At 52.1% G+C, this 25,117-nt stretch overlaps 11 protein-coding genes across 11 annotated transcripts; 3 read left to right on the top strand and 8 right to left on the bottom strand.

Moving 5' to 3' along the window:
* Positions 1–35: 35 nt before the first annotated feature.
* Positions 36–4,277, top strand: B9G98_04406 (UDP-glucose:glycoprotein glucosyltransferase; the record flags this gene model as incomplete). Its single annotated transcript, XM_024810963.1, has 1 exon — positions 36–4,277. The coding sequence occupies one exon, from the start codon at positions 36–38 to the stop codon at positions 4,275–4,277; it is 4,242 nt and encodes a 1,413-aa protein (XP_024666731.1).
* Positions 4,278–4,326: 49 nt separating this feature from the next.
* On the bottom strand, positions 4,327–5,097 carry B9G98_04407 (Pre-rRNA-processing protein ESF2; the record flags this gene model as incomplete). Its single annotated transcript, XM_024810964.1, has 1 exon — positions 4,327–5,097. The coding sequence occupies one exon, from the start codon at positions 5,095–5,097 to the stop codon at positions 4,327–4,329; it is 771 nt and encodes a 256-aa protein (XP_024666732.1).
* Positions 5,098–5,165: 68 nt separating this feature from the next.
* Positions 5,166–7,997, bottom strand: B9G98_04408 (Alanine--tRNA ligase; the record flags this gene model as incomplete). The annotated part of the gene is made up of 1 exon (XM_024810965.1): positions 5,166–7,997. One exon carries the CDS (start codon positions 7,995–7,997, stop codon positions 5,166–5,168), a length of 2,832 nt encoding a protein of 943 aa, XP_024666733.1.
* Positions 7,998–8,113: 116 nt separating this feature from the next.
* B9G98_04409 (Nuclease domain-containing protein 1) lies at positions 8,114–10,621 on the bottom strand (the record flags this gene model as incomplete). Its single annotated transcript, XM_024810966.1, has 1 exon — positions 8,114–10,621. The coding sequence occupies one exon, from the start codon at positions 10,619–10,621 to the stop codon at positions 8,114–8,116; it is 2,508 nt and encodes an 835-aa protein (XP_024666734.1).
* Positions 10,622–10,735: 114 nt separating this feature from the next.
* Positions 10,736–12,537, bottom strand: B9G98_04410 (ATP synthase subunit beta, mitochondrial; the record flags this gene model as incomplete). Its single annotated transcript, XM_024810967.1, has 3 exons — positions 10,736–12,112; positions 12,296–12,317; positions 12,428–12,537. The coding sequence occupies 3 exons, from the start codon at positions 12,535–12,537 to the stop codon at positions 10,736–10,738; spliced, it is 1,509 nt and encodes a 502-aa protein (XP_024666735.1).
* Positions 12,538–12,847: 310 nt separating this feature from the next.
* On the bottom strand, positions 12,848–13,684 carry B9G98_04411 (Golgi apparatus membrane protein TVP38; the record flags this gene model as incomplete). The annotated part of the gene is made up of 1 exon (XM_024810968.1): positions 12,848–13,684. The coding sequence occupies one exon, from the start codon at positions 13,682–13,684 to the stop codon at positions 12,848–12,850; it is 837 nt and encodes a 278-aa protein (XP_024666736.1).
* Positions 13,685–13,779: 95 nt separating this feature from the next.
* B9G98_04412 (Ras GTPase-activating-like protein rng2) lies at positions 13,780–17,925 on the bottom strand (the record flags this gene model as incomplete). The annotated part of the gene is made up of 1 exon (XM_024810969.1): positions 13,780–17,925. One exon carries the CDS (start codon positions 17,923–17,925, stop codon positions 13,780–13,782), a length of 4,146 nt encoding a protein of 1,381 aa, XP_024666737.1.
* A 249-nt stretch (positions 17,926–18,174) lies between these two features.
* Positions 18,175–18,771, top strand: B9G98_04413 (hypothetical protein; the record flags this gene model as incomplete). The annotated part of the gene is made up of 1 exon (XM_024810970.1): positions 18,175–18,771. One exon carries the CDS (start codon positions 18,175–18,177, stop codon positions 18,769–18,771), a length of 597 nt encoding a protein of 198 aa, XP_024666738.1.
* A 93-nt stretch (positions 18,772–18,864) lies between these two features.
* B9G98_04414 (Inorganic phosphate transport protein PHO88) lies at positions 18,865–19,431 on the bottom strand (the record flags this gene model as incomplete). The annotated part of the gene is made up of 1 exon (XM_024810971.1): positions 18,865–19,431. The coding sequence occupies one exon, from the start codon at positions 19,429–19,431 to the stop codon at positions 18,865–18,867; it is 567 nt and encodes a 188-aa protein (XP_024666739.1).
* A 199-nt stretch (positions 19,432–19,630) lies between these two features.
* On the bottom strand, positions 19,631–20,731 carry B9G98_04415 (Protein TED1; the record flags this gene model as incomplete). The annotated part of the gene is made up of 1 exon (XM_024810972.1): positions 19,631–20,731. One exon carries the CDS (start codon positions 20,729–20,731, stop codon positions 19,631–19,633), a length of 1,101 nt encoding a protein of 366 aa, XP_024666740.1.
* Positions 20,732–20,867: 136 nt separating this feature from the next.
* Positions 20,868–25,106, top strand: B9G98_04416 (Transcription elongation factor spt6; the record flags this gene model as incomplete). The annotated part of the gene is made up of 1 exon (XM_024810973.1): positions 20,868–25,106. The coding sequence occupies one exon, from the start codon at positions 20,868–20,870 to the stop codon at positions 25,104–25,106; it is 4,239 nt and encodes a 1,412-aa protein (XP_024666741.1).
* Positions 25,107–25,117: the final 11 nt, after the last annotated feature.

Consider the following 25,117-nt stretch of genomic DNA (forward strand, 5'->3'; position numbering starts at 1 on the left):
TGGTTCATTCACCAATCGTCTTTCCATTTCTATCCATGCAGTACTCCGGGTTTTTGACAAATCGACCCATGCTGCTGTCTGTGCTGCTGGCTGGATTGGCTGTTGCAAAACCAGTGACAGTCCAAATGGACACAAACTGGCACGCCGTTCCTTATTACGCGCATGTACTGGAGACAATTTCGGTCCATAACTCGTCGGCGTATTTCCCGCTGCTTTCGGTTTACTTGTCTGCCGAGGAATCCGACGGGCGTTTTTCTAGCGAAGAAGAGGCTTCGACATTTCTGTTGGACACAGCTGTCTCGCGCGATTTCATCTCCGCGTCTCAGCTGCCTATTGTCAAGGCACAGCTCGCAAACAGCCACCGGGCTGCCTACGTCGAGGCCATGTGCCAGCATTTCATCAACGATATTGTGCCCACGTATGGTGCTGAAATTGCCGAGTGCGACAACGTTTTTGTTTACAACGGCAAGGCAACTTGCGAAGCCACCGATGTTTTTGCTCTCGAGACTACGTCGAGCACTGCAGCCCCTATGGATCTCATCGATACTGACCACGTCATTGGTGGTGCTTCCGCAGATGTTCCTTGGGCAATTTTGTATGCCGATTTCAACTCTGAGGAGTTCCCCGTGTTTCATGCAAACCTATTAGCCTCTGCTCTCCAGCAGAAAGTTTCTTATGTTCTCCGTTACAAGCCCTCCAAGGGTTACAACCCCGTGAGCCAAATTGGTGGCTATGCGGCCACCGTGCAGCTGAAAAGAACCGACTATATTGTTGTAAATGACCGCAATGCCGAGGGTGAAGATTCTCCTGAACTCAAGATTGACTATGAAGCCAACGTTGTGGAGTCTAATGCGATCCCTCAACTCGATCAACGGGCTGCTGGTTATATTCTAGATGCTGAGGACCAACTCGAGGCATTGGTTGATACCTCGTTGAACTTCCCTGGTCGGATCGCCGATATCAAGGAGCATCCAATCAATGAGGATTTGACTCAGGATATCGAAGCAAATGACGCTGCGGGCTTTTTCACCCCTGGTACCAATGTCATCTTGGCTAATGGTCGCCCTGTTTTCACCACCGAGCGTAACGTTTACAAGCTTCTTGATGTGATTAACGAGGAGCAGCATTATATCAATGGCCTTGAGGTGCTGGGTTTCAGCACCGAGCAGGCAAAGGGGTTGCTAGCCAGTGGCATTGTCGTTGCCGATGGCAATACAACTGTAGATGCAACTATGCGCTACAACCTGATGAGCGATGCTATCCTGTGGCTTAATGATGTTGAAAACGATGTTCGTTTCAAGAAGTGGAAGCGGAGTCCTCGTACTCTTTTGATGAATACGCCCATGGGCCAGTTCCCACCTATTCGTCGCAACATTAATTCCATTGTTTTGGCTGTAGACTTCTCCAATCCATCTTGGCTACAGATGATTGGACAGCTTCTCCAAATTTTGGCTCGCGGTGCTCCTGTGCAGGTTGGCGTTGTCCCTATCACCACCGCGCCTGCTGCCAAACAGTTTGTTAAACTTGCCGGAGAAACTGGGTCTTTAATTGCTCGTCAGATTTACATTGCTGGGCTTCTCAAAGGCCTGACTCCGAATGAAGCCTTTAGTGAGGCGCTGGAAACTCCCTTCCCCGACTCTGAAGCTAGTCTGATTGACCCCAATGATGTCTGGACTTCTGTAGCTGAATGGGCAAACAAGTTTGAGATCTATCAGCCAGCTGTTTTCTCCAACGGTGTCTTGGTCCCGCTTTCTCAATCCTGGCTTATCGATGCGACTAACCAGTTCGGTATTGACCTCGATCTTGCCCGCAGCTGGGTTGAGGATGGTGAGCTCGAAGAAGATGATTTAACCACAAGCCTACGTGACAAGCTGTTTGGACTTGGTATCAGTCGCCGCTCAGAAATTGTCGACCCCATCAACCCTGCTGCAGTAGTATACGTCGATCCTTCTGGTGTCCTTGCAGATGCTCCTGGGGCTGCAGTTCAATGGGCTGTCGGCAATACGAGTCAAACTATTTGGTTGGTTGCAGAATTCAACACTCAAGAAGCTTATACACAACTCGCAGAGCTCTTGGAGGTTGCCGGTACCACCAAACGCTTCTCGGTTGGCGTCCTTCCCATTACCTCTACTGAAGTCGATGATCGCTACGGTCGTGCTTATGCGGCCCTTCAAAAGCTAGGTAACTTGCCAGCGCTTGCTGCAATCAATTCCGTTGAGGCTCTGCGTGCTTGGCACCATGCCGATGGCCCAGCCCCCAAGATTGTCGAAGAGGAAGGTAGTGGTGCTCTCGTTACGTTTGCTTCCCAAGCGGCTCAGACGCACTTGTTCAAGGAAGTCATCCCCCGCCGCTTGAACCTAGTTGTTGATGGTCGTTTGGTCGTCTTAACTAAAAAGATTGACGGCGAGATCATTGAGCAGCTCGTGGAGCGTGAGCGCCCCAGAGCCCTGCGCCTCTCTAAAGCTGCCGCAGACCTGGGTATTGAGAATGCATCTGCTTTTACTGCCCGTCTGACAAAAGCCTGGTACGGTTCAGAGACTAGCCGGCTCATTACTGAACAATGGTTTGGCCTGGAGCGGGGTATCAAGAAAAATGTTGAAAACGCCAAGGTTGATATCATGGCTATTGTTGATCCTGCCAGTGAGATTGGCCAAGAACTCGTGGCTTTGCTGAAGTTAGTGTCTGATTTGAATGTTGCCTGTATCAACGTTTTGCTTTCTCCTCGACTCCTCAAAGATGCAGATGTACCCAGCCGATTCTACAAGCCCGTGTTCCCGTTAGCACCCAACTTCGATTCACATGGACATCTTGTTACGCCCGCTGCTGAGTTCGAAGGGCTTGGGGATGACACTCTTTACATTGCCGGCGTCGATACGCCTTCTGCTTGGGTTTCTATGGCCAAAGAGTGTGAGTATGATTTGGACAATATTTTGCTGAACTCGGTTTCAGGAGACCGCTTGGAAGCAATTTACGAGCTGAAGCATCTGCTTCTTGAGGGCCATGCTTCTGATATCACCAATCGTCAGTCTCCTAGAGGCGTTCAACTGGTTATCGGCAACACGGCCACTCCTCACTTGTCCGACACTATGGTTATGGCCAACCTTGGTTACTTCCAGCTTCAAACTGATCCGGGATTCTTCACGGTCTCATTGGCTGACGGTCCTTCTAGTGATATTTACCAGTTTAATGGAGAGGGTATGTCTAGCAATAGCATCGCCCTGTGGATCACTGAAATGGATGGCACCACGATTATGCCCCATCTTGTTCGCCGTCCCGGTAAAGAGACAGCAGATGTTCTTGAGCCCCCCAAGAAGAAGAAGAGCTGGTTTGGTGGCAAGCCAAAAACCGAGGGTGCTGATATCAACATTTTCACTGTTGCCAGCGGCCATCTCTATGAGAGATTCCTGAGCATTATGACACTCTCTGTAATGCGTCACACCAAGCACACTGTAAAGTTCTGGCTGATTGAAAACTTTTTGTCTCCCTCGTTCAAGAAGTTCTTGCCTACTCTTGCTGAAGAGTACGGGTTTGAGTATGAGTTTGTGACCTACAAATGGCCCAACTGGTTGCGGGGCCAAAGCGAAAAGCAGAGAGAAATTTGGGGCTACAAGATCTTGTTCCTGGATGTGCTCTTCCCCCAAAACCTTTCCAAGGTAATCTTTGTCGACAGTGATCAGATTGTACGCACAGACATGATCGAGCTCGTGAATGAGGACCTCGAAGGGGCTCCTTATGGCTACACCCCAATGGGAGATGACCGCGAGGAGATGGAGGGTTTCCGCTTCTGGAAGCAAGGATACTGGAAAGACCATTTGCAAGGTGCACCCTACCACATCTCTGCCCTTTATGTGGTGGATCTTGATAGATTCCGCGAACTGGGAGCTGGTGATATTTTGCGCCAGCATTACCAGCAGCTTTCCGCTGATCCCCGGTCACTCTCCAACCTTGATCAGGACTTGCCCAACAATCTGCAGGGGCTCGTCAAGATCCACTCTTTGGATAAGAGCTGGCTATGGTGTGAGACGTGGTGCAGTGACGAGAGCCTGGCGAATGCCAAGACAATCGACCTGTGCAACAACCCTCTTACCAAGGAACCCAAGCTTGACCGTGCTCGGCGCCAGATTCCTGAATGGATCGAATACGACGACGCGGTCAGCGCGTTGCGCAAAAAGGCCGCTCAGGCGGCGAAATCCCGTGTCCAGGCCGCGAAAGAGGCCGTGGAAGCTGCAATGGGCGTTGCTATTGGCCATGAAAACGATGACCATGACGAGCTTTAAACGATTTTACGAATAGCAGTTAGATTGAAATCTCCATCTCTACATGACACTAGAAAATGTTTGAAAGAACTTTGGCGGTACTAGCCGGTTTCTTTTGTGGGTTAGCTTTACGCTGGTCGAAAGTACGATGCACATTAGTGGCCTTAGGCGTGGCTCTTTTTTGTTCAATTTTGTCGATCATGGCCTTCTTCTCGACGTTCTCAATAAATACCTTGTTTTCCCGCGTGGCCTGCGCAATCTCCGCCTTCATTTTTTCATGACGTTCCTGCGCCTCGAGAGCGAACTGCTCAGTGAGATCGGTCCACTTGAATCGCTTCAAGTACTTGACGTTCAAAATGTCGTCATAGTAGAACGACCCCTTCTTCCCGCCAATTTGGTTGCCATTCAGGGTCTCTGCTGCGAGCTTTGCGTCTGACTTCCGCACAAACTCGGCCCATCCTTCCGTATACTTCTTTTTACGGTTTCCGCCAGCCTTGACTCGCCTGGCGTGGCTCGCGGCGTCTTCGGGGGCCAAGAAAATGCGGTTGACCTCACCGAACCGCGACAGGATTTGCCGAAGCTTCACAGGCTTCATATAGGGTGGGATTCGAGAGATATAAACAACCCCGGACTTTCGAATCGCTCGCAAGCGAGCCTGCATCTCTTCCGGGGTAAGAGGTTTGGTGACGTTGTCGGTTGGCTCTTCGTCCTGATCGTCCTCTTCTTCGTCAACATCCTCTATCTCTTCCTCCTTCTGCCATCTCTCTGTGCGCCCAACGTCCTCATCGCTAGAGTAATGAGCCTCATCGTCCAGAGAAAACAGATCACTGGCTTTTGACATTTTTCCCAGAGAAAAAAATTATGTCAGCGAAGACTGGCTAAATGGACTAGAGGTAATTAATATGAGGATTACAGACCGAGAGCAGTTAGCTTTTCAGTGACAACCTTGATAGCCTCGTCGACTTTAGAGGTCTCAGTTCCCGAGCCCTGGATGCTCTGTCCTTTGCCGCCGGCACGGCCTCCGACAACTTCGGATACGGCCTGACCGATTTCAGGAGCAGAGGCGGACTTGTCGGCGATGAAACAGCCGTGAGCGACCTTGTCGCCATCGACGCTGAGGAGGTAGACGGTTTTGTCGTTCTTCTTGGCATAGTTGAATCCCTCGGTCAGAGCCTTGGGGTTACCTTCGACCTTCAGGACAGCGAACTTGGCATCGGGGTTCTGCTCAAAGTACTTGGCGATAGCATCGACAACCTTCTTGGCCTGAGCCTTCTGCTGCGCCTTGACCTTCTCGGTGATCTGCTTCTGGAGCTTGTTGAAACGCTCGGTGAGAGCCGCCTTGGAAATGACAGAGACCGACAAGGGTTTGAGCTCGACGCCAAGTTTTTTGGCTTGGGCCTCGGCCTCAGCAACAGGAATAGCATCAATAGCGGCCTCGAGCTCATCGAGACGCTGAGAAAAGGTCTGGGCAACGCGCTGGACATCATGAGCAGCAGAGCCGGTAACGGCGACAATGCGTCGAATACCCTTGGCAATACCGCTCTCCTCGACAATCACAAGCTCACGAATTTCGCCAGTCTTGCCAACATGCGTACCACCACAGAACTCAATAGAGTACTCGTGCCATTTTTTGTTGTCGGGATCCGAGACAAGTTCATCGACAGGAACACCGATGGACACTACGCGGACAGGATCCGGGTAAGTCTCACCGAAAACGGCACGGACACCGCAGATAGCACGGGCTTTCTCAAGAGAAACATCCTTGTAATAAACAGTCTGGTTGTCCTTGATGTATTTTGAACAGAGCTTCTCAACCTTGTCGAGCTCGGGTAGGCTAACTCCCTGCTTGTGGCTGAAATCAAAGCGCAGCTTGTCCTCAGCAACAAGAGATCCCTTCTGGTCAATTCCGTCACCGAGAACCTCACGCAAACCAAAGTTGAGAACATGGGTACCAGTGTGGTTGTTCTGCAAAGAAGCACGACGAGTAACGTCGTAGCCAACGACAACCTGAGAGCCCGTCTTGATGGACCCATACTTGAGGTAACCAGTATGCAAAACGTAGCCACCATAGCTCTGGACATTCTGAACATCAAACTCCGCCTCGCCGTCAATCAGGATCTTGCCGGCATCGTACTCTTGGCCACCCGACTCTGCGTAGAAGTTGGTCTTGTCCAGCAATAAACCGGTCTGGCCCGAGGAAACCTCGGAAACAAACCCAGTGCTGTCTACAACCTTAAGAACAGTAGCAGTAACGTTTCCCTTGCCGTATTTGGCATCATCATCGGTAGTGGGAACCTGAGAGTTTTGGAGTTCAGAGAGCAGGTGAACATCAAGTTTAAGGAGCGCCTCACCGGAGACAAACTTGGTGCCCTTCGAGGCCTCCTTGGAAGCAAGACGAGCAGCCTCAAACTCGTTTTCGTCAATCGTGAGGCCGGCCTCTTCAGCCATCAACCGGGTCAAATCGACCGGGAAGCCGAACGTGTCGTACAAACGCCAAACGTCTTTGCCGTCAAGTTTGGTCAGGTTCTGCTGACGCGCACGAGCAGCGTACTGCTCGAAGAGCTTCTCACCACGATCAAGGGTACGAGCAAACGAGTCCTCTTCTTCATTAAGAATCTCGAAAATGTCGGCCTGGTTTTTAGCCAACTCGGGGAACATGTCACCGACCTGATCGATAAGAGTAGGAGCCAAGGAAGAGAAGAATGTTCCGATAGGCACGTCAAAGTACTTGCGAACATAACGAGCACCACGGCGCAAAATACGACGCAGAACATAACCTCTGCCATCGTTATTAGGAACACCGCCATCAGCCAATGCAAAAGTCAAAGTCCGGACGTGATCAGCAACAACACGATAGGCAGTATCGATACCATCAGCATCCTCAGCACCAAACTTGCCCTCGTAAGCGCGACGGCCAGTCAGCTCCTGGATTTTGGTGAACAAAGGAGCGAAAACATCGGTGTCATAGTTGGAACGCTTATCCTGCAAAGCGGAAACCAAACGCTCGAAACCCATACCAGTATCAATGTGCTTAGCGGGCAGAGGACGCAAGGTACCATCGGCCTCACGGTTGAACTGAATGAAAACCAAGTTCCAGATCTCCAACACATCGGGATCGTCCATGTTGACGAGGTCGCGGACATTACGACCACCACCAATGCGGTCATAATGGATTTCAGAGCAGGGACCACAGGGGCCCTGGTCGCCCATCTCCCAGAAATTGTCCTTGTAAGAGCCCACGACGATGTGATCTTCAGGAACACCAATGTCGAGCCAAAGCTGCTTAGCCTCGAGATCAGGCTCCATATTGCGTTCAGGAGAACCACCAAAGTACGATACATAAAGCTGGTCAGCCTTCAGAGCGTAAACGTTGGTCAACAGCTCCCACGCCATCTGGATGGCCTCCTTTTTGAAGTAGTCGCCAAACGACCAGTTACCCAGCATCTCGAAGAAGGTGTGGTGATAACTGTCACGGCCAACATCCTCGAGATCGTTGTGCTTACCGCCAGCACGGATGCACTTTTGAGAGTTCGCAGCGCGCTTGAGGCCGGCAAAGGGCGACCCCGGAGCCACCGTCCCCAAAAAGAGGGGCTTGTACTGGTTCATACCAGCATTGGCAAACAATAGGGTGGGGTCCTCATAGGGAATAACCGAAGAAGAGGGTACAAATGTGTGCTCTTTACTTTTAAAATAATCCAAAAAAGTGCTACGCACACGCTGCGCAGTCCATTGCGATGTCATTCGGCGCCGGATGGTGGAAAATGACAAATCGATTGGATGAGTAAACTTTGCCTTAAGGTGGAAAGAGCAGTGTATATATGCAGTAAAGCTAGATAAGATTTTGTATGAGGTAGTTTTTAAAGAGGGTCGTCGTCACGAGGGTCGCCATACTGCCACATGCCGATACGGTCTGACATAGCGGCGGCTTGCAAGTCGTCCAAATGTGCTCTTGTCGCATCTTTGGGGGCAGACTTGGCGACCGAGGTGTAGCCGTTATCGATGAGTCGCGAATTGACGCTGTCACTGGCGGCTTTGGAGTCGTCGGTGAACAAAACCAGGCCGGCAGGCGTGGTATGGGCCACAATTCGCTTGTTGACGATTTTCTCGTTCAAGTACTCGACGTAGTCTGTAAGATGGTCCCGAGGAGGAACCGCGAGGTAGGCCAGAGGCTTGACAACGCAGAGCGCAGGGATGGCAGTGACATTGAACTGCGGCACCAACGGGCGCAGTTGGGCCTGAGGGAGAACCACCTGTCTGCCGAGATCAAGCTGGTCAATAGTGTACTGACCCTGTTCAAAGGCAACCACGCGGCCACGAACGTAGGATTGACCAACTTTCGCCACCACATACTCGCCACGACGCGGGGACTTGTCAAATTTAACACCGGTGTTGGCTGCGGTGTTGTAGAAAGTCGCCATATCAGCCCTAAGCTTGACATAACAGTCTCTGGCAGACGCCAGCTGGTAAACAATGGCTCCCGCGGTAGCTCCAACACAGAATGCATCTTCGTAACGGTCATCAGCAACCTCCTCGGTAGACTCCTTGTTGATTTGGAGGTTAGCCATGGGTTCTGTGGGCACATAATCCACCCACATGCCCGACTTGGCCTTTTGAGCAGCTTCCTTGACAGCATCTAGCTCGTCACGCAAGCCTGCAGCATTGGCTGCGCCCTCATGGACATCAGCCAAACCATTTTGGGCTAGCATGACCTGCAAAGGGACCTGCTTTCCGGGGAGGTAAATCTTGGTGATAAAAGCCCCGGTTTTGTCGACGTTTTCAAACACAGCTTGGACGTCGCGCTGGTTGAACAATCGATTTGTGAACTCCATAGCGGCTTCACCACTTGGTTCATTGGTTCTGGGCACTCTCACGCCAGCAAGCACGGCAGTGAGTGTGCAATTTTCAGAGGGAACAGCAAGCTTGAGACGACCACCCGAGTGAACGTACTCAACAACAGCAGGCACGCGGCCCCGCCGTTCCAATGTGGCAAGGTATCCACGAGCACGAACAACGGTCTCGCTAGCATCAACCAAACGTTCAGCAGTAGCCGGTTTGTTACCAAACAGTCCCCGCTTGGCCTCCTGGGCAGAAGCCTCAGCAGCAAACAAATCATCAATGAAAGGAGACTTGTCGATATCATCGCGACGATGACGAACAACCGTGGCCCATCCATTCTCGATAATCTCGATGGCAGCATTTTTAGATCCCAAGGCCAGGGTGACGAGATCACGTTCATCAAACTGTTCAGATGCAGGGCGAACGGCATCCAGGTGGACTGTCACAGCTTTTCCAATAAGAAGCTTTCGGGCGAACTCGCGAGCATCATTAACAAACGGTGCTTGTGCAGGGTCGTTCTTACGGGGAGCTCTAACTGAAGAAAGCTGAACGGTTTTCTCGCCCTTGTCGCCCTTGACAACAAAAGTGTCTGAAGAAACTACCCTCAAGACTGTAGCTTCATAGCTCGTTGAGCTAGCCTTTGGTGTTCTGCGTTGCCAAATATTGACGGCCTGTTGCTCAGCTTTACGCTGGGCGTTGCGCAGAGTCAACAGTCGATCGCTGCCAATGAGGGCCGCCTGGTTATCGGCGACGTATCCAAGACCCTGTTCCAGTAACAACGCAGCGATATCGCCGGCAGGATAGATCAAGTTCACCAAAGGAATGTTTGGGTTACCTGGCGAGGGAGCAACAAACTCAGCACGAACCGAGCGCTGCAGCATACGGGTGACCATGAAGGACTTGGCGACGTCACCAAACGGCTCACCGGGAGAGTCATTAAAAGCGGTCCTCGGCGCACGAATGCCAGCAATCAGGGCCGGACCAACGTAATGGAAATCTTTGTCCATCAAGGTACGCAAATGAATGCGATCTCCCGAGACGATCTTCTCAACAATCGAAGGGACCTGGCGCTTAGAGCCATACAAGTCCTCGGGGACCTCACCGACCTGGCGAACCTGCTTGGTATCGGGAGCCCAAACACCCTTGTGGGACGCCTGGGCCGCCAGCTGGGCCTGCTCCAGACGGGCGCCCAACTCCTTGTAGCCAGGCTTGACGGCCGCGTCGTCACGCAATTTGACAGCGCCATCGCTCAAAGACCGCTCCACAAGCGAATCAAACACAGGGGCCCTCAAATCGCCGTACTCGCGGTTGTTGGCCGAGTAAAGCACCCGGAACTGCACAGGCTTCCCCACCAGCAGAGTGCGCAGAGCCTCACGAGACTCAAAGCCGTGCTGCTCGTTGGAGTTCAGTCTCGGCGAGCTCACATATGCCAGCGAAAGCAAACGCTCGTTCGACTCCGTAGGAGCAGCGTCCACCGGCGTCAGAACAACCGTGTCTCCACTCAGTACCGACTTGACACGTGCAGACATTACGTGGTAAAAAGGCGAGCGAGTGAAATTTATAAGCGCAGGCAGATGCGGGGGGCTGCGGGCAACCAGCAGAAGAGACAACGTGAAATGAGTCTTTTAACTATCTAAAACTGCTTAAGAGGACTCAGAAGCGATCTTCTCGGCCTTGGACTGGACCTCCTCGATGTCGCCGACCATGTAGAAGGCGGCTTCGGGCAGGTGGTCACACTTGCCGTCGAGAATCTCCTTGAAGGAGCGGATGGTGTCCTTGAGGGCAACGAGACGACCCTCGATACCAGTGAAGACCTCGGCGACAGCGAAAGGCTGGGAGAGGAAACGCTGCATCTTACGAGCACGCTCGACGGTCAGCTTGTCGGCCTCAGACAACTCGTCCATACCCAGAATGGCAATAAGATCCTGGAGGGACTTGTAGGCCTGCAAAGTCTGCTGGACCTTGGTAGCGACGTTGTAGTGCTCCTGGCCAACGACCGAGGCGTCGAGCAGACGGGACTTGGAGTCCAGAGGGTCGACAGCAGGGTAGATACCCAACTCGGAAATGGCACGGGACAAGACAGTGGTGGCATCCAAGTGAGCAAAGGTGGTGGCAGGGGCGGGATCGGTCAAATCATCGGCAGGCACGTAGACGGCCTGGACGGAGGTGACGGAACCCTTGGTGGTGGTGGTGATACGCTCCTGCAGAGCACCCATATCGGTGGCCAGGGTGGGCTGGTAACCGACGGCAGAGGGGATACGACCCAACAAGGCCGACACCTCAGAACCGGCCTGGGTGAAGCGGAAAATGTTGTCGACGAACAAAAGCACGTCCTTGCCCTCGTCGTCACGGAAGTACTCGGCAATGGTCAGACCGGTCAAAGCAACACGGGCACGGGCTCCAGGAGGCTCGTTCATCTGACCGAACACAAGAGCGACCTTGGAGGAGCCCTCCAAGTTGATGACACCGGACTCGATCATTTCCTTGTACAAATCGTTACCCTCACGGGTGCGCTCACCGACACCAGTGAAGACGGAGTAACCACCGTGCGCCTTGGCAATGTTGTTGATCAGCTCCTGAATGAAAACGGTCTTGCCGACACCGGCACCACCGAAAAGACCAATCTTACCACCCTTGGCGTAGGGGGCAAGCAAGTCGACAACCTTGATACCGGTCTCCAACACCTCAGCAGAGGTAGACTGCTCAGCGAATGTGGGAGCGTCGGCGTGGATGGGGCGGTAGACGTTGGTCTTGACGGGGCCACGGTCGTCGACGGGCTCACCGATAACGTTCAGAATACGACCAAGGGTACCGTCACCGACGGGGACCATGATGGGGGAACCGGTGTCGGTGACAGCGGTACCACGGACAAGACCCTCGGTACCGTCCATAGCAATGGTACGGACGGTGTTCTCACCCAAGTGCTGGGCGACCTCGAGAACAAGCTTCTCGCCGTCCGACTTCTTCAAAGTCAGGGCGTTAAGAATGGCGGGCAACTGACCCTGCTCGAACTGGACATCCTGTTTGTTAGTATATTGTTCGGATTGGGGGTTGGTGGGGGTTGGGATTGGTCCTCGCTGCTGATTGGTCAGACTTTTTCAAATCCTCCCAAATGGAAAACCCCAAGGGGGGCTGCCCCGGCGCCTGGACCAAATCTCAAATCCCTACCTTGAGCGAATCGCTCGACTCTTCGTGGTACTTACGACAACGGCACCAATAACGGCTCTGCGGTTAGTATTCTTGTACGCGGACAGGGGCGTCGGGAAAATCGCCCATCGGGCTTCTCCCTCCGGACCGGGGGTCCCGGTAGCGCGCTCGGCGCTATGGTTACTTACTTGATGGAACCAGTGCTAGTGGCAGCCTGCGAAGCCATGGTGCGAGCCAGAACGGGCTGGCTAGCACGCATAGCGCTGCGCTTCAGCGACGGAAGGACTCGGTTAAACATGGTCACTGAAAGTGTGTAGGTAAGGATTACTACGGAGCTGTTTTTTGATTGGGAGAACAAAGTAGGGTAACCTTTTTCTTTTCACTGCTTACTAAGTCGCAAACCAACTTCGCCGTCCCTAGTTGCCCTAACAACGCGTCGAGGTCCGCGATGCGGTTCTCTCGTCTAAATCCCATAATTGTAAAGTGCAGTGTAGTTTGAGCTGGTCGCGAGCATCGTCCTGCACAGTCGCTCGGTGAAAAACACGCTAGCCTGCCGAGCATGCTCCCTCAACCCCTCGTTCAGTCCCTATGCATCATAATTACATACTCTATGCAAAGTGGCTATATTCCTGAGAATCCTCGTCACTGTCTACTTCGAAGTCGTCCAGCACACTCTCAGGACCGCTGGACGCTTCTATTTGAGCTGCACGCTCCATTGTCCGCCGGTAGATAATCCACGTAGTGAGAATAGCTACCACGATGGCCAAAACAATCGAGATCAGGTTGACGACCCGCGAGCTGGTGTCTCTGGCCGCGCCGAGTTTCGCAACGCGGTCGCCAATGAAAATGTGAATGAGCAGCTTGGGCGTGGTGCACAGCGTGGCCAGGAAAAACTTGTATGGCTCGACGGTGTGCACACTGCTCATGGCCGCGTTGGACATGGAGTAGGGCAACGGGCAGAGTCGGATCAGCCAGAGCAGCACGAACTTGTCCTGCTCGAGTGTTTTCGCAAAGGCCATGAACTTGACGTTGCTGTGTGCTAGTGCCTTTGCCCGGTCCTCTAAAAAGTATCGGAACACCATAAAGCATGCAAACGAGCCGATAACTGTGCCAGCGGCCAGAATGGGCCAGCCCCCGGGGAAACCAAACACCATCCCGGTGAACATGGAGATGGCAGAGTAGCCCATCATAGGTGGGAACGATACGCCTATGAGCATGCAAATAATAATTAGCCATCCCAAATTGACCTCTCTAAAGTCCTCGGATTTCTCGACCATCCAGTGCAGAATTGGCTCGTGGAACCACGCGAAAAAGGACATGAAAACAACAACACACCCCAAGCCTATCAATACAAACATCCGCTCTCGCGGCTTCAGATCACTGAACGTGTTCATCACCTTCGTTTTGGCCTGAACGACCGCGTCCCGTATCTGTGTCCACACCATGACAAATGGCTGAGGGGAGACGGAGGCCGGCCCGGGGCACCTGGGCCAGTAAATGTTAGACAAAGTTAGCAAATAGTATAGCAATAAAAATACAATCATTCAGCTCCGTAGAACTTGTGGAAGATAAAATGTAACAGGCGGTCCGTGTGCAGACGCACAACATCGTCAAATAGGTCAACGTACGCTTGACTGCTGTACTGGCGATTGAGCAGGTCGTCTAACGTGAGGGTCGCCTGGCCCCCCGGTAGCTGGATACCTTTGTATGCGACCTGCACAATGAACTTGGAGGCCTCCTCAGACTTGAATGTGAAATTGACGTCCCGCATCTGGCGCTCACTGTATCCCTTGAGGTGCACGAGAATACCCCGATCACGAATCTTGTCGGCACTATATTTGTAGGCGCCAAACCGAGCATTAGTGACCTTTGACCGGCTTATTCCCAGCTCTTGAAGAAACTTCAACAGCAGCGGTGTCTTCTTTTTCTTTTTCTTGTTCTGATTGTTCTCCTGGAGCGTCTGCATAGTGTCCTCAATGTAACCCTCGTATGCTCCTAACCGCTTCTTGAGGTATTTGTTCTTATCGTTCAAACTGACAAGCGTGGCAGAGCAAAGAGCCAATTCCCGCGACCGTGAATTGCGACGCTCGTGTTTGTTTCGAATATCATCCGCCAGACTATTCAGCAACTCTTGGTATCCATTTTCACGGGAAATGCGTCCACTGCTCTCCAAATCCAAGATCTTCTCCAGCGTTAGCAATTTAAGCTCGCGGAAAGTCAACTCGCCCAGCTCGCTGTCGTGTACCTGGGACCGGAACTCGCCGTAGTTGTCTTCATCCTGCTCGGTAACCGGAGCCACCAAAATGCTCATAAGATCGTTGCCTGGCTGGACCATGAGTACAGAAATCAAGCAGCGTTTAGCTGTAGTAAACTGGCCGGCACTTGCTCCATTGGTGACAGCCGATGAGCCGTAGCTGGGGTTAAGGTCGAGCTTCACGGTAGTGAATCTAGCGATATCAAGAATGTCTCTGGCATCGCTGGGGAGGGGGCCGAGCTGCTTGACGACGGGACGAAGCACCGAATCATTGCTATCAGTGATTGCATCCAATTTTTGGAAAATAAGTGAGTGCAAGGCCAAAACGTCGCTGGTTTTCATGGTGAGCTGGGGCCTCAAATGGGATGTCACATCGTCCAGATTCGTCATACAGAACTGCGTTTGAATGTCCTTGATATCAATCACCCGCTTGAAGATTTGTTGCAAGCGCTCCCCGCTTTGGGAGACGAACTCATTCAACGGCTGTAGATATTGTTCATCGCTCCGGAACGGCTGGAAAGATGCACACTGCACAAGAATCTTGGCAATGGCACCGAGACTTGTCGCTTGTCGCATGTCCAGGGCTTGATCAACAATTCCCGTGCTATCGGCGGCCAGCATGGATGGGATCAAAAAGTGGTTGAACACAATCTTGCCTACCAGAGTCAACCAAGCAGTTTGATTCAAATTCATACCCCCGGCTGCTACCTTACGAGCACCGTGCAGGGCCACTTCCCGAGCCAAGTGGCGCACATAGTATGGCAAGGCATCCACGTTGGCATCCAAGGCTTCGATGAAAGTATACGAAAGCTCACGCAGTTGCTGTAAATTCTTGACAAACTGAGATCTTGTCTGGGGGTCCTGAATAGCAACGTCAATTGTTGCATTCGGATCCCGATTGTAGATCCCTTGCGCTTCGTCCGCAGCTACAAAGCTTCTGTAGATCACTAATGGATCGCTCTCCACATTCAGGTCTGTAACTGACAATGTAGTTGTGACAGCACCTGTCAAAACTGTTCGAGCAGCAGCGTAACTAGCTTTGCGTCTGTTTAGCGTTTCGAATAGTCGCCATGCCATGCTCGGGCCTCTTATGAACTCGTGAAGAGACCCCGTCGAATCCATTTCAAGCCTTAGGGAGCACGAAAGCATCTGTAACAAAAAGAACTCTTCCCTGGGTTTGTAGGCGTTGGCAAAAAGTTGAAGAATCCAATCGGCGATCTGCTTGGTTTCCCGTTCAGGTACATTAGCCATTTGGTTGGTACTCATCAAGCGAGCCAAATACTCGTGCTTTGTTTGGAGAACATAAAACATACCCTGATACAGTTCCAGGCGCTGTCGTGAAGTCTTGTTGAGAGCCTTGAGGTCAAACACATCGTCGCTCAGCTTTCCACCTGAGCTGCCGTGAGAAGAGCGAAGTACACTGTCAAGCTCTGAAGGAGGCTTGGTGGGCATTTGAGAAACTGCCTCCTCTAGTGAGATCTTGTTCCTCAGAAGCAAAGCAATCTTGGTGTCAAGCTTGTCAATGTAACGCTCAAGTTTCTCATTGGCCTGGACACTATCTGCAACCTCTTTGCGAGAGCGCTCAAGCTCCATTTCCTCGTGATAGTCTGCATCGCTATCGTTCAACAGATGAACAAACTGCTTGATGGTATTAAATCCAGGATTGGGATCAGCAATTAGCGACTGGTATGCTTTGGCTAACCGGCGGGCTCGCCATAGATTTTGAATCGTCTTGATCTTGTCACTATGAGCGTCCCAGTTGGATGTTCTGACAACCAGCGAGTTGCGAGCCAGATATCCACGCACGCAAGCCTGCATGCCAACGATACCGACAATTTCCTGGTCAAGATCATCAAATAAGCATCCCATGCGGAAACGAGAGAGAACGCCACGGAAATGCGATTGAACAGCAGTAATAGCCTTTTGATTTTTCTCAAGCTCAGCCTTTTGTTCAGAAATCTTTTCACGGAGCTGGTTTGCCCGGATAACCGATTGCAAGGATGTAACTCCATCGCCATCGTTGTGGAGGGCCGCTCGCGAGGTGGAAAACCTGCGGCGAGCAACAAAGGCACGGGCAGCGGCTTGCAAATTAGAAATCAAAGCCTTGTTTGATGCCATATACTCGTCAATCGACAGGATAGACATACGAAGCTGCTGACCGCGGACCACTGCCTGAAGGCACTCGAGAGACCTGCTCTTTCTCTGGGCCACGAATTGGGTCGCCGGCGACGCTGTTCGGGCAAGGTATCCTCTGCAGGCAGCTTGAAGATACACATAAGTGTGAACGTGATGGTCCATCTTGTTTTGCAGGACCATGGATCGGTTCTCATACAGTTTGCGTCGGCATTGGGCCTGCACGGCGGTGATCTCAGGCTCGAGCGCTTCGAGCTCCATCAACAAAATTTCTTCGGCAGTCAGATGTACAGCTGCGACATCAAGAGCCAGCTCGTCTGCACTGGGCTCCGCGGGAGGAGGTGGGGTTTTGACGCGAGGCGGCTCAAGCTTCAAAGATACCTTGCGCTCCTTGTCGTCTCGGAAAGTGGCGAAGTTGGGCATCGATAAGCCCGAAGCATCAAGGCCACGCTGGGTGAAGCTCAATTGATCGTCGGTAAAATCAACTTTACCGAGAAGGTTACCAATTTGCGGCGCGAGGTCGTCGTTGGCTAGGATGTGAGACAGAGCGTGGATACAGTAGATAACTTTGGGAATATTCCTGCGTTCGTAAAGATCAATAAGCTCGAAAGTGAAGAGATCGGGCACCCTGACGTCGGCGATGAATTTGAAAAAGCAATCAATATTGTCAATGTGACGGTACTGCAAACGTTTATGCTCGAAAATCCGCTTCACAAGATCAGGACGGAAATGGCGAGTGATCTTGGCAAGAATAACACCATCGACAAGCTTTTCGGGCAGATCGATGGCGTCAGGCAGCGTCTCGCCCAGCACACCTTCCATCCACTCCTTTGCTTCCTCAACATGACACAAGTACTCGTAGGCCTGGAGGTTTTTACGCTCCCGGTCCCACACTGCAACCTCGCTTTTATCCTCGTCATGCTGCAGTTTCTTTCTGTGCAAACCGGGCAACTCTTCAGCGTCGTACACCTGCTCAATTCCCTTGATGGTGCCTCGGAATGGGCTGCGAGACGGCGAGGCCTTGGGCGACCCGTAGCGGGCCGGGCTGGCATTTGCACGCAGATCGCTGCCAGCCGTAGTGCGATTAGGCGAGCCCGTGGCTCGTACTGGGGTTATGACTCTCATTGGAGCGACAGATTTGCGCGGAGTGGTTCGAATTGGCGAGATGCGGATCTGGTCCGCGGGGGGACGGCTCGTCGACTTGGCGGGAGAGTGTGGCTTGGGGCTCGTACTGCCATTTTCCTGTGCCAAATTGTTCTTCTCAAGTGTCTGGAGATATCTCTCCGCCACAGGTTTCATTTGCGGGTCGAAGTTGAAAGCTGAAACTGGTTGTTTTGAAGTTGGGAGACCGTTGGCACCTGCGTGGATTGTTTACATTTTGGTTGGCCTGGTAACGTAAGCAGGTGCAGAATAGGCGCGGCCAGGAGAGAATTGGGAATCGCGATTGATTGTCAGTGGTTTGCTGAGTAGTAATCTGAATCGCCTATTTGCGTCCCAACTGACGCTGTTTTGTTGCCGGCCCGCCCCACAAGTCTAGCTGACAAACTAATGGACCAGCGAGTCGCCCTAGAGAGCGGCGACCTGCGATACGTGTACAGGCTGCTGAGCGAGGAGCTGGAAAAGAGTCTGGATGCCGCAATCGACAGCGAAAAGGCCGGGTACCCTGAGGACGTCAAGGCTGAGGCACTGGCCGCGGCCAAGGCAGAGCTACGCAAGACGTTTGAGATGGCCCGGTTCGCGGTCAATATTTCGGACGTCAGAGTCGAGTCCACAGAGGATTTCCGAATGTACTGTGAGGAGAACTACGGTGCGGAGCCACTTGATCTCGAATTGAACCAGCAGGTGTTCAACGAGCTGGGCGAAATCGACCACACGACCGATGGAGTGGCCCGGCAAAGGACGCGAGTCGCTTCGGAAGTAGCCGAGCTCTACCGTCAATCTACGCAAATACGACTAGCTACGTTCGACAAACAGCTCAGCTCTGAGGAAATCAGCTTGCCGGAGCTCAACATACCGTTTGAGCGCGTCGAGTCGCTCAGCGAAGACCTCAGGGTAGCCAACGAGCAGAGCCAAGCTCTTCAGAGCGAGCTGCGCGAGCTGATCGCCAAGATGACGGACATCAAGAACGGCATCGCCATTGGCTGAAAGGAAATATTATTTATTCGAGTTTTTTTGGTGTAATATCTAATCATGCAGGGTCCAAAAAAAAAAGTAGAAAGCACACACACGATGCGATGCTTACTCTTCCTTGATTCCGCCCTTTCCAGCAGTCTCAGCGGCCTCGACCGTTTTCTTGTCGGTGGCAGCGCCGCCAGCAAGATCTCCGAACATGGAAGGAGCCTTGAAGGGACGCTTGAGATCGCCAGTGGACGGCTTGTTGAAGAGGTGGATCTGGACAATCTTCTGCTCCACAGCGCTCTTGAGGGGCATGATGCTCTGCATGATGAGCGGATTGGTGTACTTCATGTAGAGATGCATGAAGGCCATCATGCCCACGCCCTGCAACGCGGACTTCATGGCGGCGTTGACCTGGTCAAGGTCGTACTGGTGCACGGTGGTAGTGATGAGCTTGCCCTCGCTGTCGGCGGCAAAAGCACTAGGCTGCTCCATGTACTTCAGCGTCGTGAGGTCACGCTTCTTGTTGATGATGGTGCGGGTGTACATGTACAGTCCGAAGATGATCAGGTTCGAGACAACATAGGCAATACGGATACATTTGACGGTGAACTCGTCCTCCATATCAAGACGACGAGATACCTGCATCATAACGAGCATCACTCCCAGATTCGTGATAACCGGATTCATGGTGGCAATGGTGTGGATAGGAAGGAAAAAAAGATGCCGCCGCGCTTGGGACTTTACTCAACCACTGAAAAAACCCCGTAGATAATTGATGACACGACACGCATAGGCTATCTGGGTTAGGGCGATACGGATAAGTGTCTGCGGGGTCTTATCTATATTCTGAGCTACCCTGAGAGATTAAATAAAAAACTTGGGCGGTTTAATTCCGGTTCAAAACTCGAGCTGTCGAGAACACTCCGAGCGGAACAACAGACAGAGCAAGCAGCCCCACATAGCTCGCCCCGGTAGCCACCCACCATAGATGCTGAACAAAAAACGGACACAGCATGTACTCAAAGTCCCAAAGCCGCGTTTCTTCGTTGTACAGGCCGCTCAGAAGCCCCGTGTTGCCCCCGTACTCGCCCATGAGGCTGCGCACCGTGGCCTCTTGGATCCCGCTCGGATCAAGACCGGCTACGGGGCTGAACTCGCCTGATCCGCTCGGCACGTAGCTGGTGAGACAGCCCTCGTGGTCGTGTCCGGCCAAAACAAACCCTGGCTTGCCATTGGCGAACACAGACTGCAGCACTTGCTGGGTCGAGGAGAACGTCAGATGGTTTTGCGACCGAATCTGCGCCCCTTCGTAATATTTAAACATAGGTCCATCCCGACACATCCCTGCTGGTTTGTACATGGGAACGTGTATTGCCAGCACGGTTTGCCCATCGTAAGGGGTCTCCCGTAGGTGCTTCAGAAACGCATGAGTGATTGCCTGATAGGGCCCGTACTCTGCGCCGTCTAAAGCGAGACTGTTGACGACAACAAACCGCCAGGAGCCGTCAAAGTCACGCACAAAGTTCAATGGTCCATAGCGCTCTTCAAATCTGTCCACGCGCTCAGACGTCATCTCCCCATGGTACCCTATATCGTGGTTCCCCGAGACGTTGAAAAGTATCTCGTTGTCTCGAGGCGGAAAAATACGCTCGAATCGGTCGGCCCGCGCATGAAACTCCGCGGTATCAATCCATTGGCTCGAAATAAGGTCCCCCAGGACAACACTCACCCGGGGGTCCAAATGCCTCCGCATGGTGCGCACGGTGTGCGCCAGAAAATAGTCATTGCCGGCAACGTCAAGTCGTTTGCGGAATGCAGTAGTAGGCGACGTCCCAGTGATTTGTGGGTCGCCAAACGCCATTATTCTGATCTGGGCTCCCGGTGCCCAGTGACACCGTCGGAAGACCGGGTAGTTATGTACAAACACATTAACCAGTAACAGTATTGCAGCAATAACACCCAAAAGCCGGCAAAGCCCTCTAATCATCTGCCGTTCGTGCCCTTCCTTCGCTGGCTTGTGAATATTTCAAAACTGCTTGCTGAGTCAGTGAAATACAAACTTCATCCTCCGTTTTTTTGTGGAAGTAAACCAGTCGAAGAACAGCAAGCACTGGCCATTCACAATGAATCGTCGGCGACTAGCGGGGGTTGATGATGAGAGCGACGACGAAAATGGCGTCGCGTCTCCGGTGGCTGAGCCTGCCACTGTGACCGCTGACCAGACGGCAGACGATGATGACGAGGAGGAAAGCGAGGGCACTTACGACGGCAGCAATGCTGGCGACGACGATGACTCCTCGGAGGAAGAAGAAGATGACGAGCAAGAGATGGAAAAAGTCCGTGAAGGGTTCATTGTGGATGACGACGATGGAAGCGACGACGATGACGATAGCGATAGCGACAGCAGCAGCCGTCGTCGCCGCAGACGCAAGCGTAGTCGTTCTCGCCGTACGCCCGAGGAGGAAGATGGTCTAGAGCTTGATGAAGACGACCTTGATCTGGTTCGGGAGGCCGCTGGCCAGGACGAGCCAGAGGGCAAGAAGTTCAAGCGGCTCAAGCGAGTTGACCAGCGAGCTGGCGGCCGCAAAGGCCTTACTGCTATGTTCAGCGATGAAGAAGCTGAAGGTAGCGAAGAAGGAGCTCCCATCTCAAGACACGGTACACTTGCTGGTGAGTTTGACGACTTTATCGAGGATGAGGTCAGTGACGAGGAAGCTCTCCGTCGCCAGGAAGAGCGTGAAACCGCGACCCATGTTCGCCGGCAGGCCGGCCGCCCTGGTATTGCAGATTTAGGAGCCCAACTTGAAGGTCTAGATGAGGAAAAAATCGGCGAGATCTACGAGATCTTTGGTGATGGGGGTGCCTACGATTGGGCTCTCGAGCGCGAGGACGACATGGAGCAAGGCGATGGCCTTTCCGATGGAGAAGACGAAGAACGTGGCGATCGCCCAATTAATCTTCAAGACGTCTTCGAACCCAGCGAGCTCGCAGCTCGAATGCTTACCGCTGAAGACGATGCAATTCGTGCTGAGGATATGCCCGAACGCTATCAGCTTCTTCGCCAGGGTCTCAAACATGGTTATGATCTTGATAACCAGGAGTTCCAAGAAAAGCGTGAGTGGGTGACTGCCGCTATGGTGAAAGAACACCGTTTGCTTTTCGCCGTCAAGCCTGAACTCCGAGAACCTTTTGGCAAGGCTGTCGTAAAGGTACTCGAATTCATTGCATTTGAGCGCCTCGAAGTTCCATTTATTTGGCACCATCGCCAAGACTACCTTGTCAATGTTGTAATCAATTCAAATGAGCAGGACGAGGCTTCGGCTACTTCAACCGAACAGCTGTTGACCCGCGACGACCTTTGGCGTATTGTCATGCTCGATATGGACTTCCACGCTATCATTGAAAAAAGAAAAGCAACTCAAGAACTTTGGGAATCTCTTGAGGTTAAAAGTTCGGACTACGATGAGCTCGTCAGTCAGGCAAGCACGCTTGTAGAGTACCAGGATGTCATGGATTGGATCCAGTTCCGTTACTCCGCTGAGCTTCGAGCGCGTGGTTCAGAAGCAGTGAAAAGACATTCCCGTTTTGGTGTTTACGACAGATTGAGAGCCAGTCCACTGGCAAACCTTGCCCAGCTGACCGGAGTAGATGCTTCTAAATTTGCACTCAACATCCAAGCTGAGAAGCGACTAACGTTCGTCGATGATCCAAGTAAGTTACCGAACGAGGTCGCTGCCGAACAGACACCTGATTTAGAGCCTCAGACCTCTTTAGCTGCCGTTACAGACTATTTGTCTCAAGAACTTTTCCACCACCCTCAAATTCGTCGCTACGTCCGCAATAAGTTTGTACAGGAAGCCAAGATTGATATTGTTCTTACCGATGATGGACGAAAGCGGATTGACGAGAACTCAAAGTTCGCTCGTATCAAATATGCCATCAATTGGTCTTTCGAGGAACTCCGTCTCCGCCCAGATCTCTACTTGACTATGCTGGCTGCTGAGCAACAAGGCTTAGTTGTAGTCCGGGTGCAGTATCCTCAATACAAGACCACACTTTTTGAGCGCTTGTTGACTAGCTATCTATTTTCTGACGGTGTTAGCGAGGTCGCAACTCAGTGGAACGAGCTCAGACGCAGCGTTTTCAAGCAGGCCAGTCGGAAAATTATTCCCCTGATTGCAAGAAATATCCGCGAAGACTTGCGTCATGATTGTTTGCGTTCTCTGTTTTTCGAGGTCCGCAAGGCCTTCAGCGAAAAACTCAACCAGGCTCCGTTTAAGCCCCCCGGATTTTTGCCTGGTACTGTGCCCCGTGTTCTTGCCGTTTCTGCTGGTGAGGGCCAATACCGTGATGCAGTTCTAGCAGTGGTACTTGATGAGGATGGTAATGTTGTTGAACACGCCAAACTCGGTGACATGCGCGATGCTGCCTTCAGAAGTGGGCTTGCCGAGCTAGCCAAACGCCGCGAAGTCGATGTGATTGGTGTTGGTGGATGGACCGGTGCGACCCGCCGTCTGTTCCAGCAAGTCAGTGAAATTGTATCAGACGAGGGTATTACTGTGGGCGAGAACCAAACACCTCTTGATGTTCGTTACGTCAATGATGAAGTGGCCCGTTTGTATCAGTCTTCGAAACGCGCTGAAATCGAGTACACGGACCTTGTCCCTGTCGCACGTTACTGCGTTGGCTTGGCAAGATACATGCAGAGCCCACTGTTGGAATACACATCTTTGGGCAACGAGATCGGTGCCGTGCAAATCCACCCTAATCAGTCGTTGCTTCCAAAAGACCTCTTTTTGCAGTGCACTGAAAGTTGCTTTGTTGATTATGTCTGCCTTGATGGTATCGACATTAATCTGGCTGTCAGGTCGCCTTACGTTGCTAACGCCGTACCTTATATTGCTGGTCTCGGTCCCCGGAAGGCCTCAGGTATGTTGACTGCAATTCAGTCACGGGGTGGAATTATTTCGAACCGCACCAAGCTAATTATTACGGAACTTACACCCAAGACCATCTTTATGAACTGCGCTTCTTTCTTCAAAATTCCTCAGGACACAACTGCTTCCAAAGAGGACGACTCTGATGTACTTGACGGCACACGTATCCACCCAGAAGACTATGAACTCGCTCGCAAAATGGTTGGTGATGCTTTGGAACTTGACGAAGAAGATATTGCAGCCTACGAACGAAGTGGCCGTGGCGGTGTAGTTGCCCAGCTCGACGACCCGGACCGTCTCGATGAGCTCATTTTGGAAGATTATGCTATGGAGCTCGAGAAATCGTTCAAGCAGAAAAAGCTTTGCACTTTGCAAAATATTCGGGACGAGCTCAAGGACAACTACCGCGAACTTCGCGAACCCCTCAAAGTTTTGACTGATCGCGAGGTATTTACTATGCTCACCGGACACTCCCCTGACAGCTTCAAAAGTGGGGCCGTGGTTAGTGCTATCTGCCGCCGTGTCACGAATCGTCAACTCGTACTGAGTGTGGATGGAGGTGTTGATGGTGTGGCTGAGTCTGGAAATATTTCTGATGACCGGTCTCAACCGGTTTCGGCCCAGTTCACCCCTGGCCAGGCTGTGCAAGCAGTTGTACAAAATGTGGACTACAAGGCTCTTTTTGCTGGCCTCAACACAAGAGCCAGCATTGTCAAGCGTGCTTTAGAGGAAGAGGCTGCGGCCAATAGAAGCATTGATCCTGAAAAATGGAACACTGAAGCTGAAAAGCGAGACATTGCTGCCGCTGACCAAAAGATCGCTCAGGAGCAACGCCAGGGACGTATCATCAAGCATCCTCTTTTCCGATTGTTCAGTGCCAAGCAGGCGGAAGAATACCTGGCTCCCCTACAGCGTGGTGACCTGGTAATTCGTCCATCTAGCCGCGGCAACGATCATATCACCATCACTTGGAAGGTGGCTGATATGCTGTACCAACATATCGATGTGATTGAGCTGGACAAGCCCAATGAATACACCATTGGACGCACCTTGATGGTTGGCCGTTGGAAATACAGTGATTTGGACGAACTTATCATTATGCATATCCAGGCAATGGCCCGTAAGGTTGATGAAATGACGCGTGCTGAAAAGTTCCAGTCAGGAACTAAAGCGGATGTTGACAAATGGTTGACTGCGTACACGAATGCCCGACCGAATAAGAGTGTGTATGCCTTCTGCTTCGACCACAAGCGACCGGGATACTTTTTGCTGTGTTTCAAAACAGGCGCAAACGCTGATGTTCAGCAGTGGCACGTAAAGGTGATTCCCAACGGGTACGAGCTGATGAACAACTCCTACCCCGATGTGCCCAGCCTTTGCAACGGATTCAAAATGATTTTTGCAGCAAAAGCTCGCACCGCCTAAGCGTGAAATAT

Source organism: Wickerhamiella sorbophila, assembly GCF_002251995.1.
Source record: "Wickerhamiella sorbophila strain DS02 chromosome Unknown contig2, whole genome shotgun sequence".
Taxonomy (NCBI): domain Eukaryota; kingdom Fungi; phylum Ascomycota; class Dipodascomycetes; order Dipodascales; family Trichomonascaceae; genus Wickerhamiella; species Wickerhamiella sorbophila.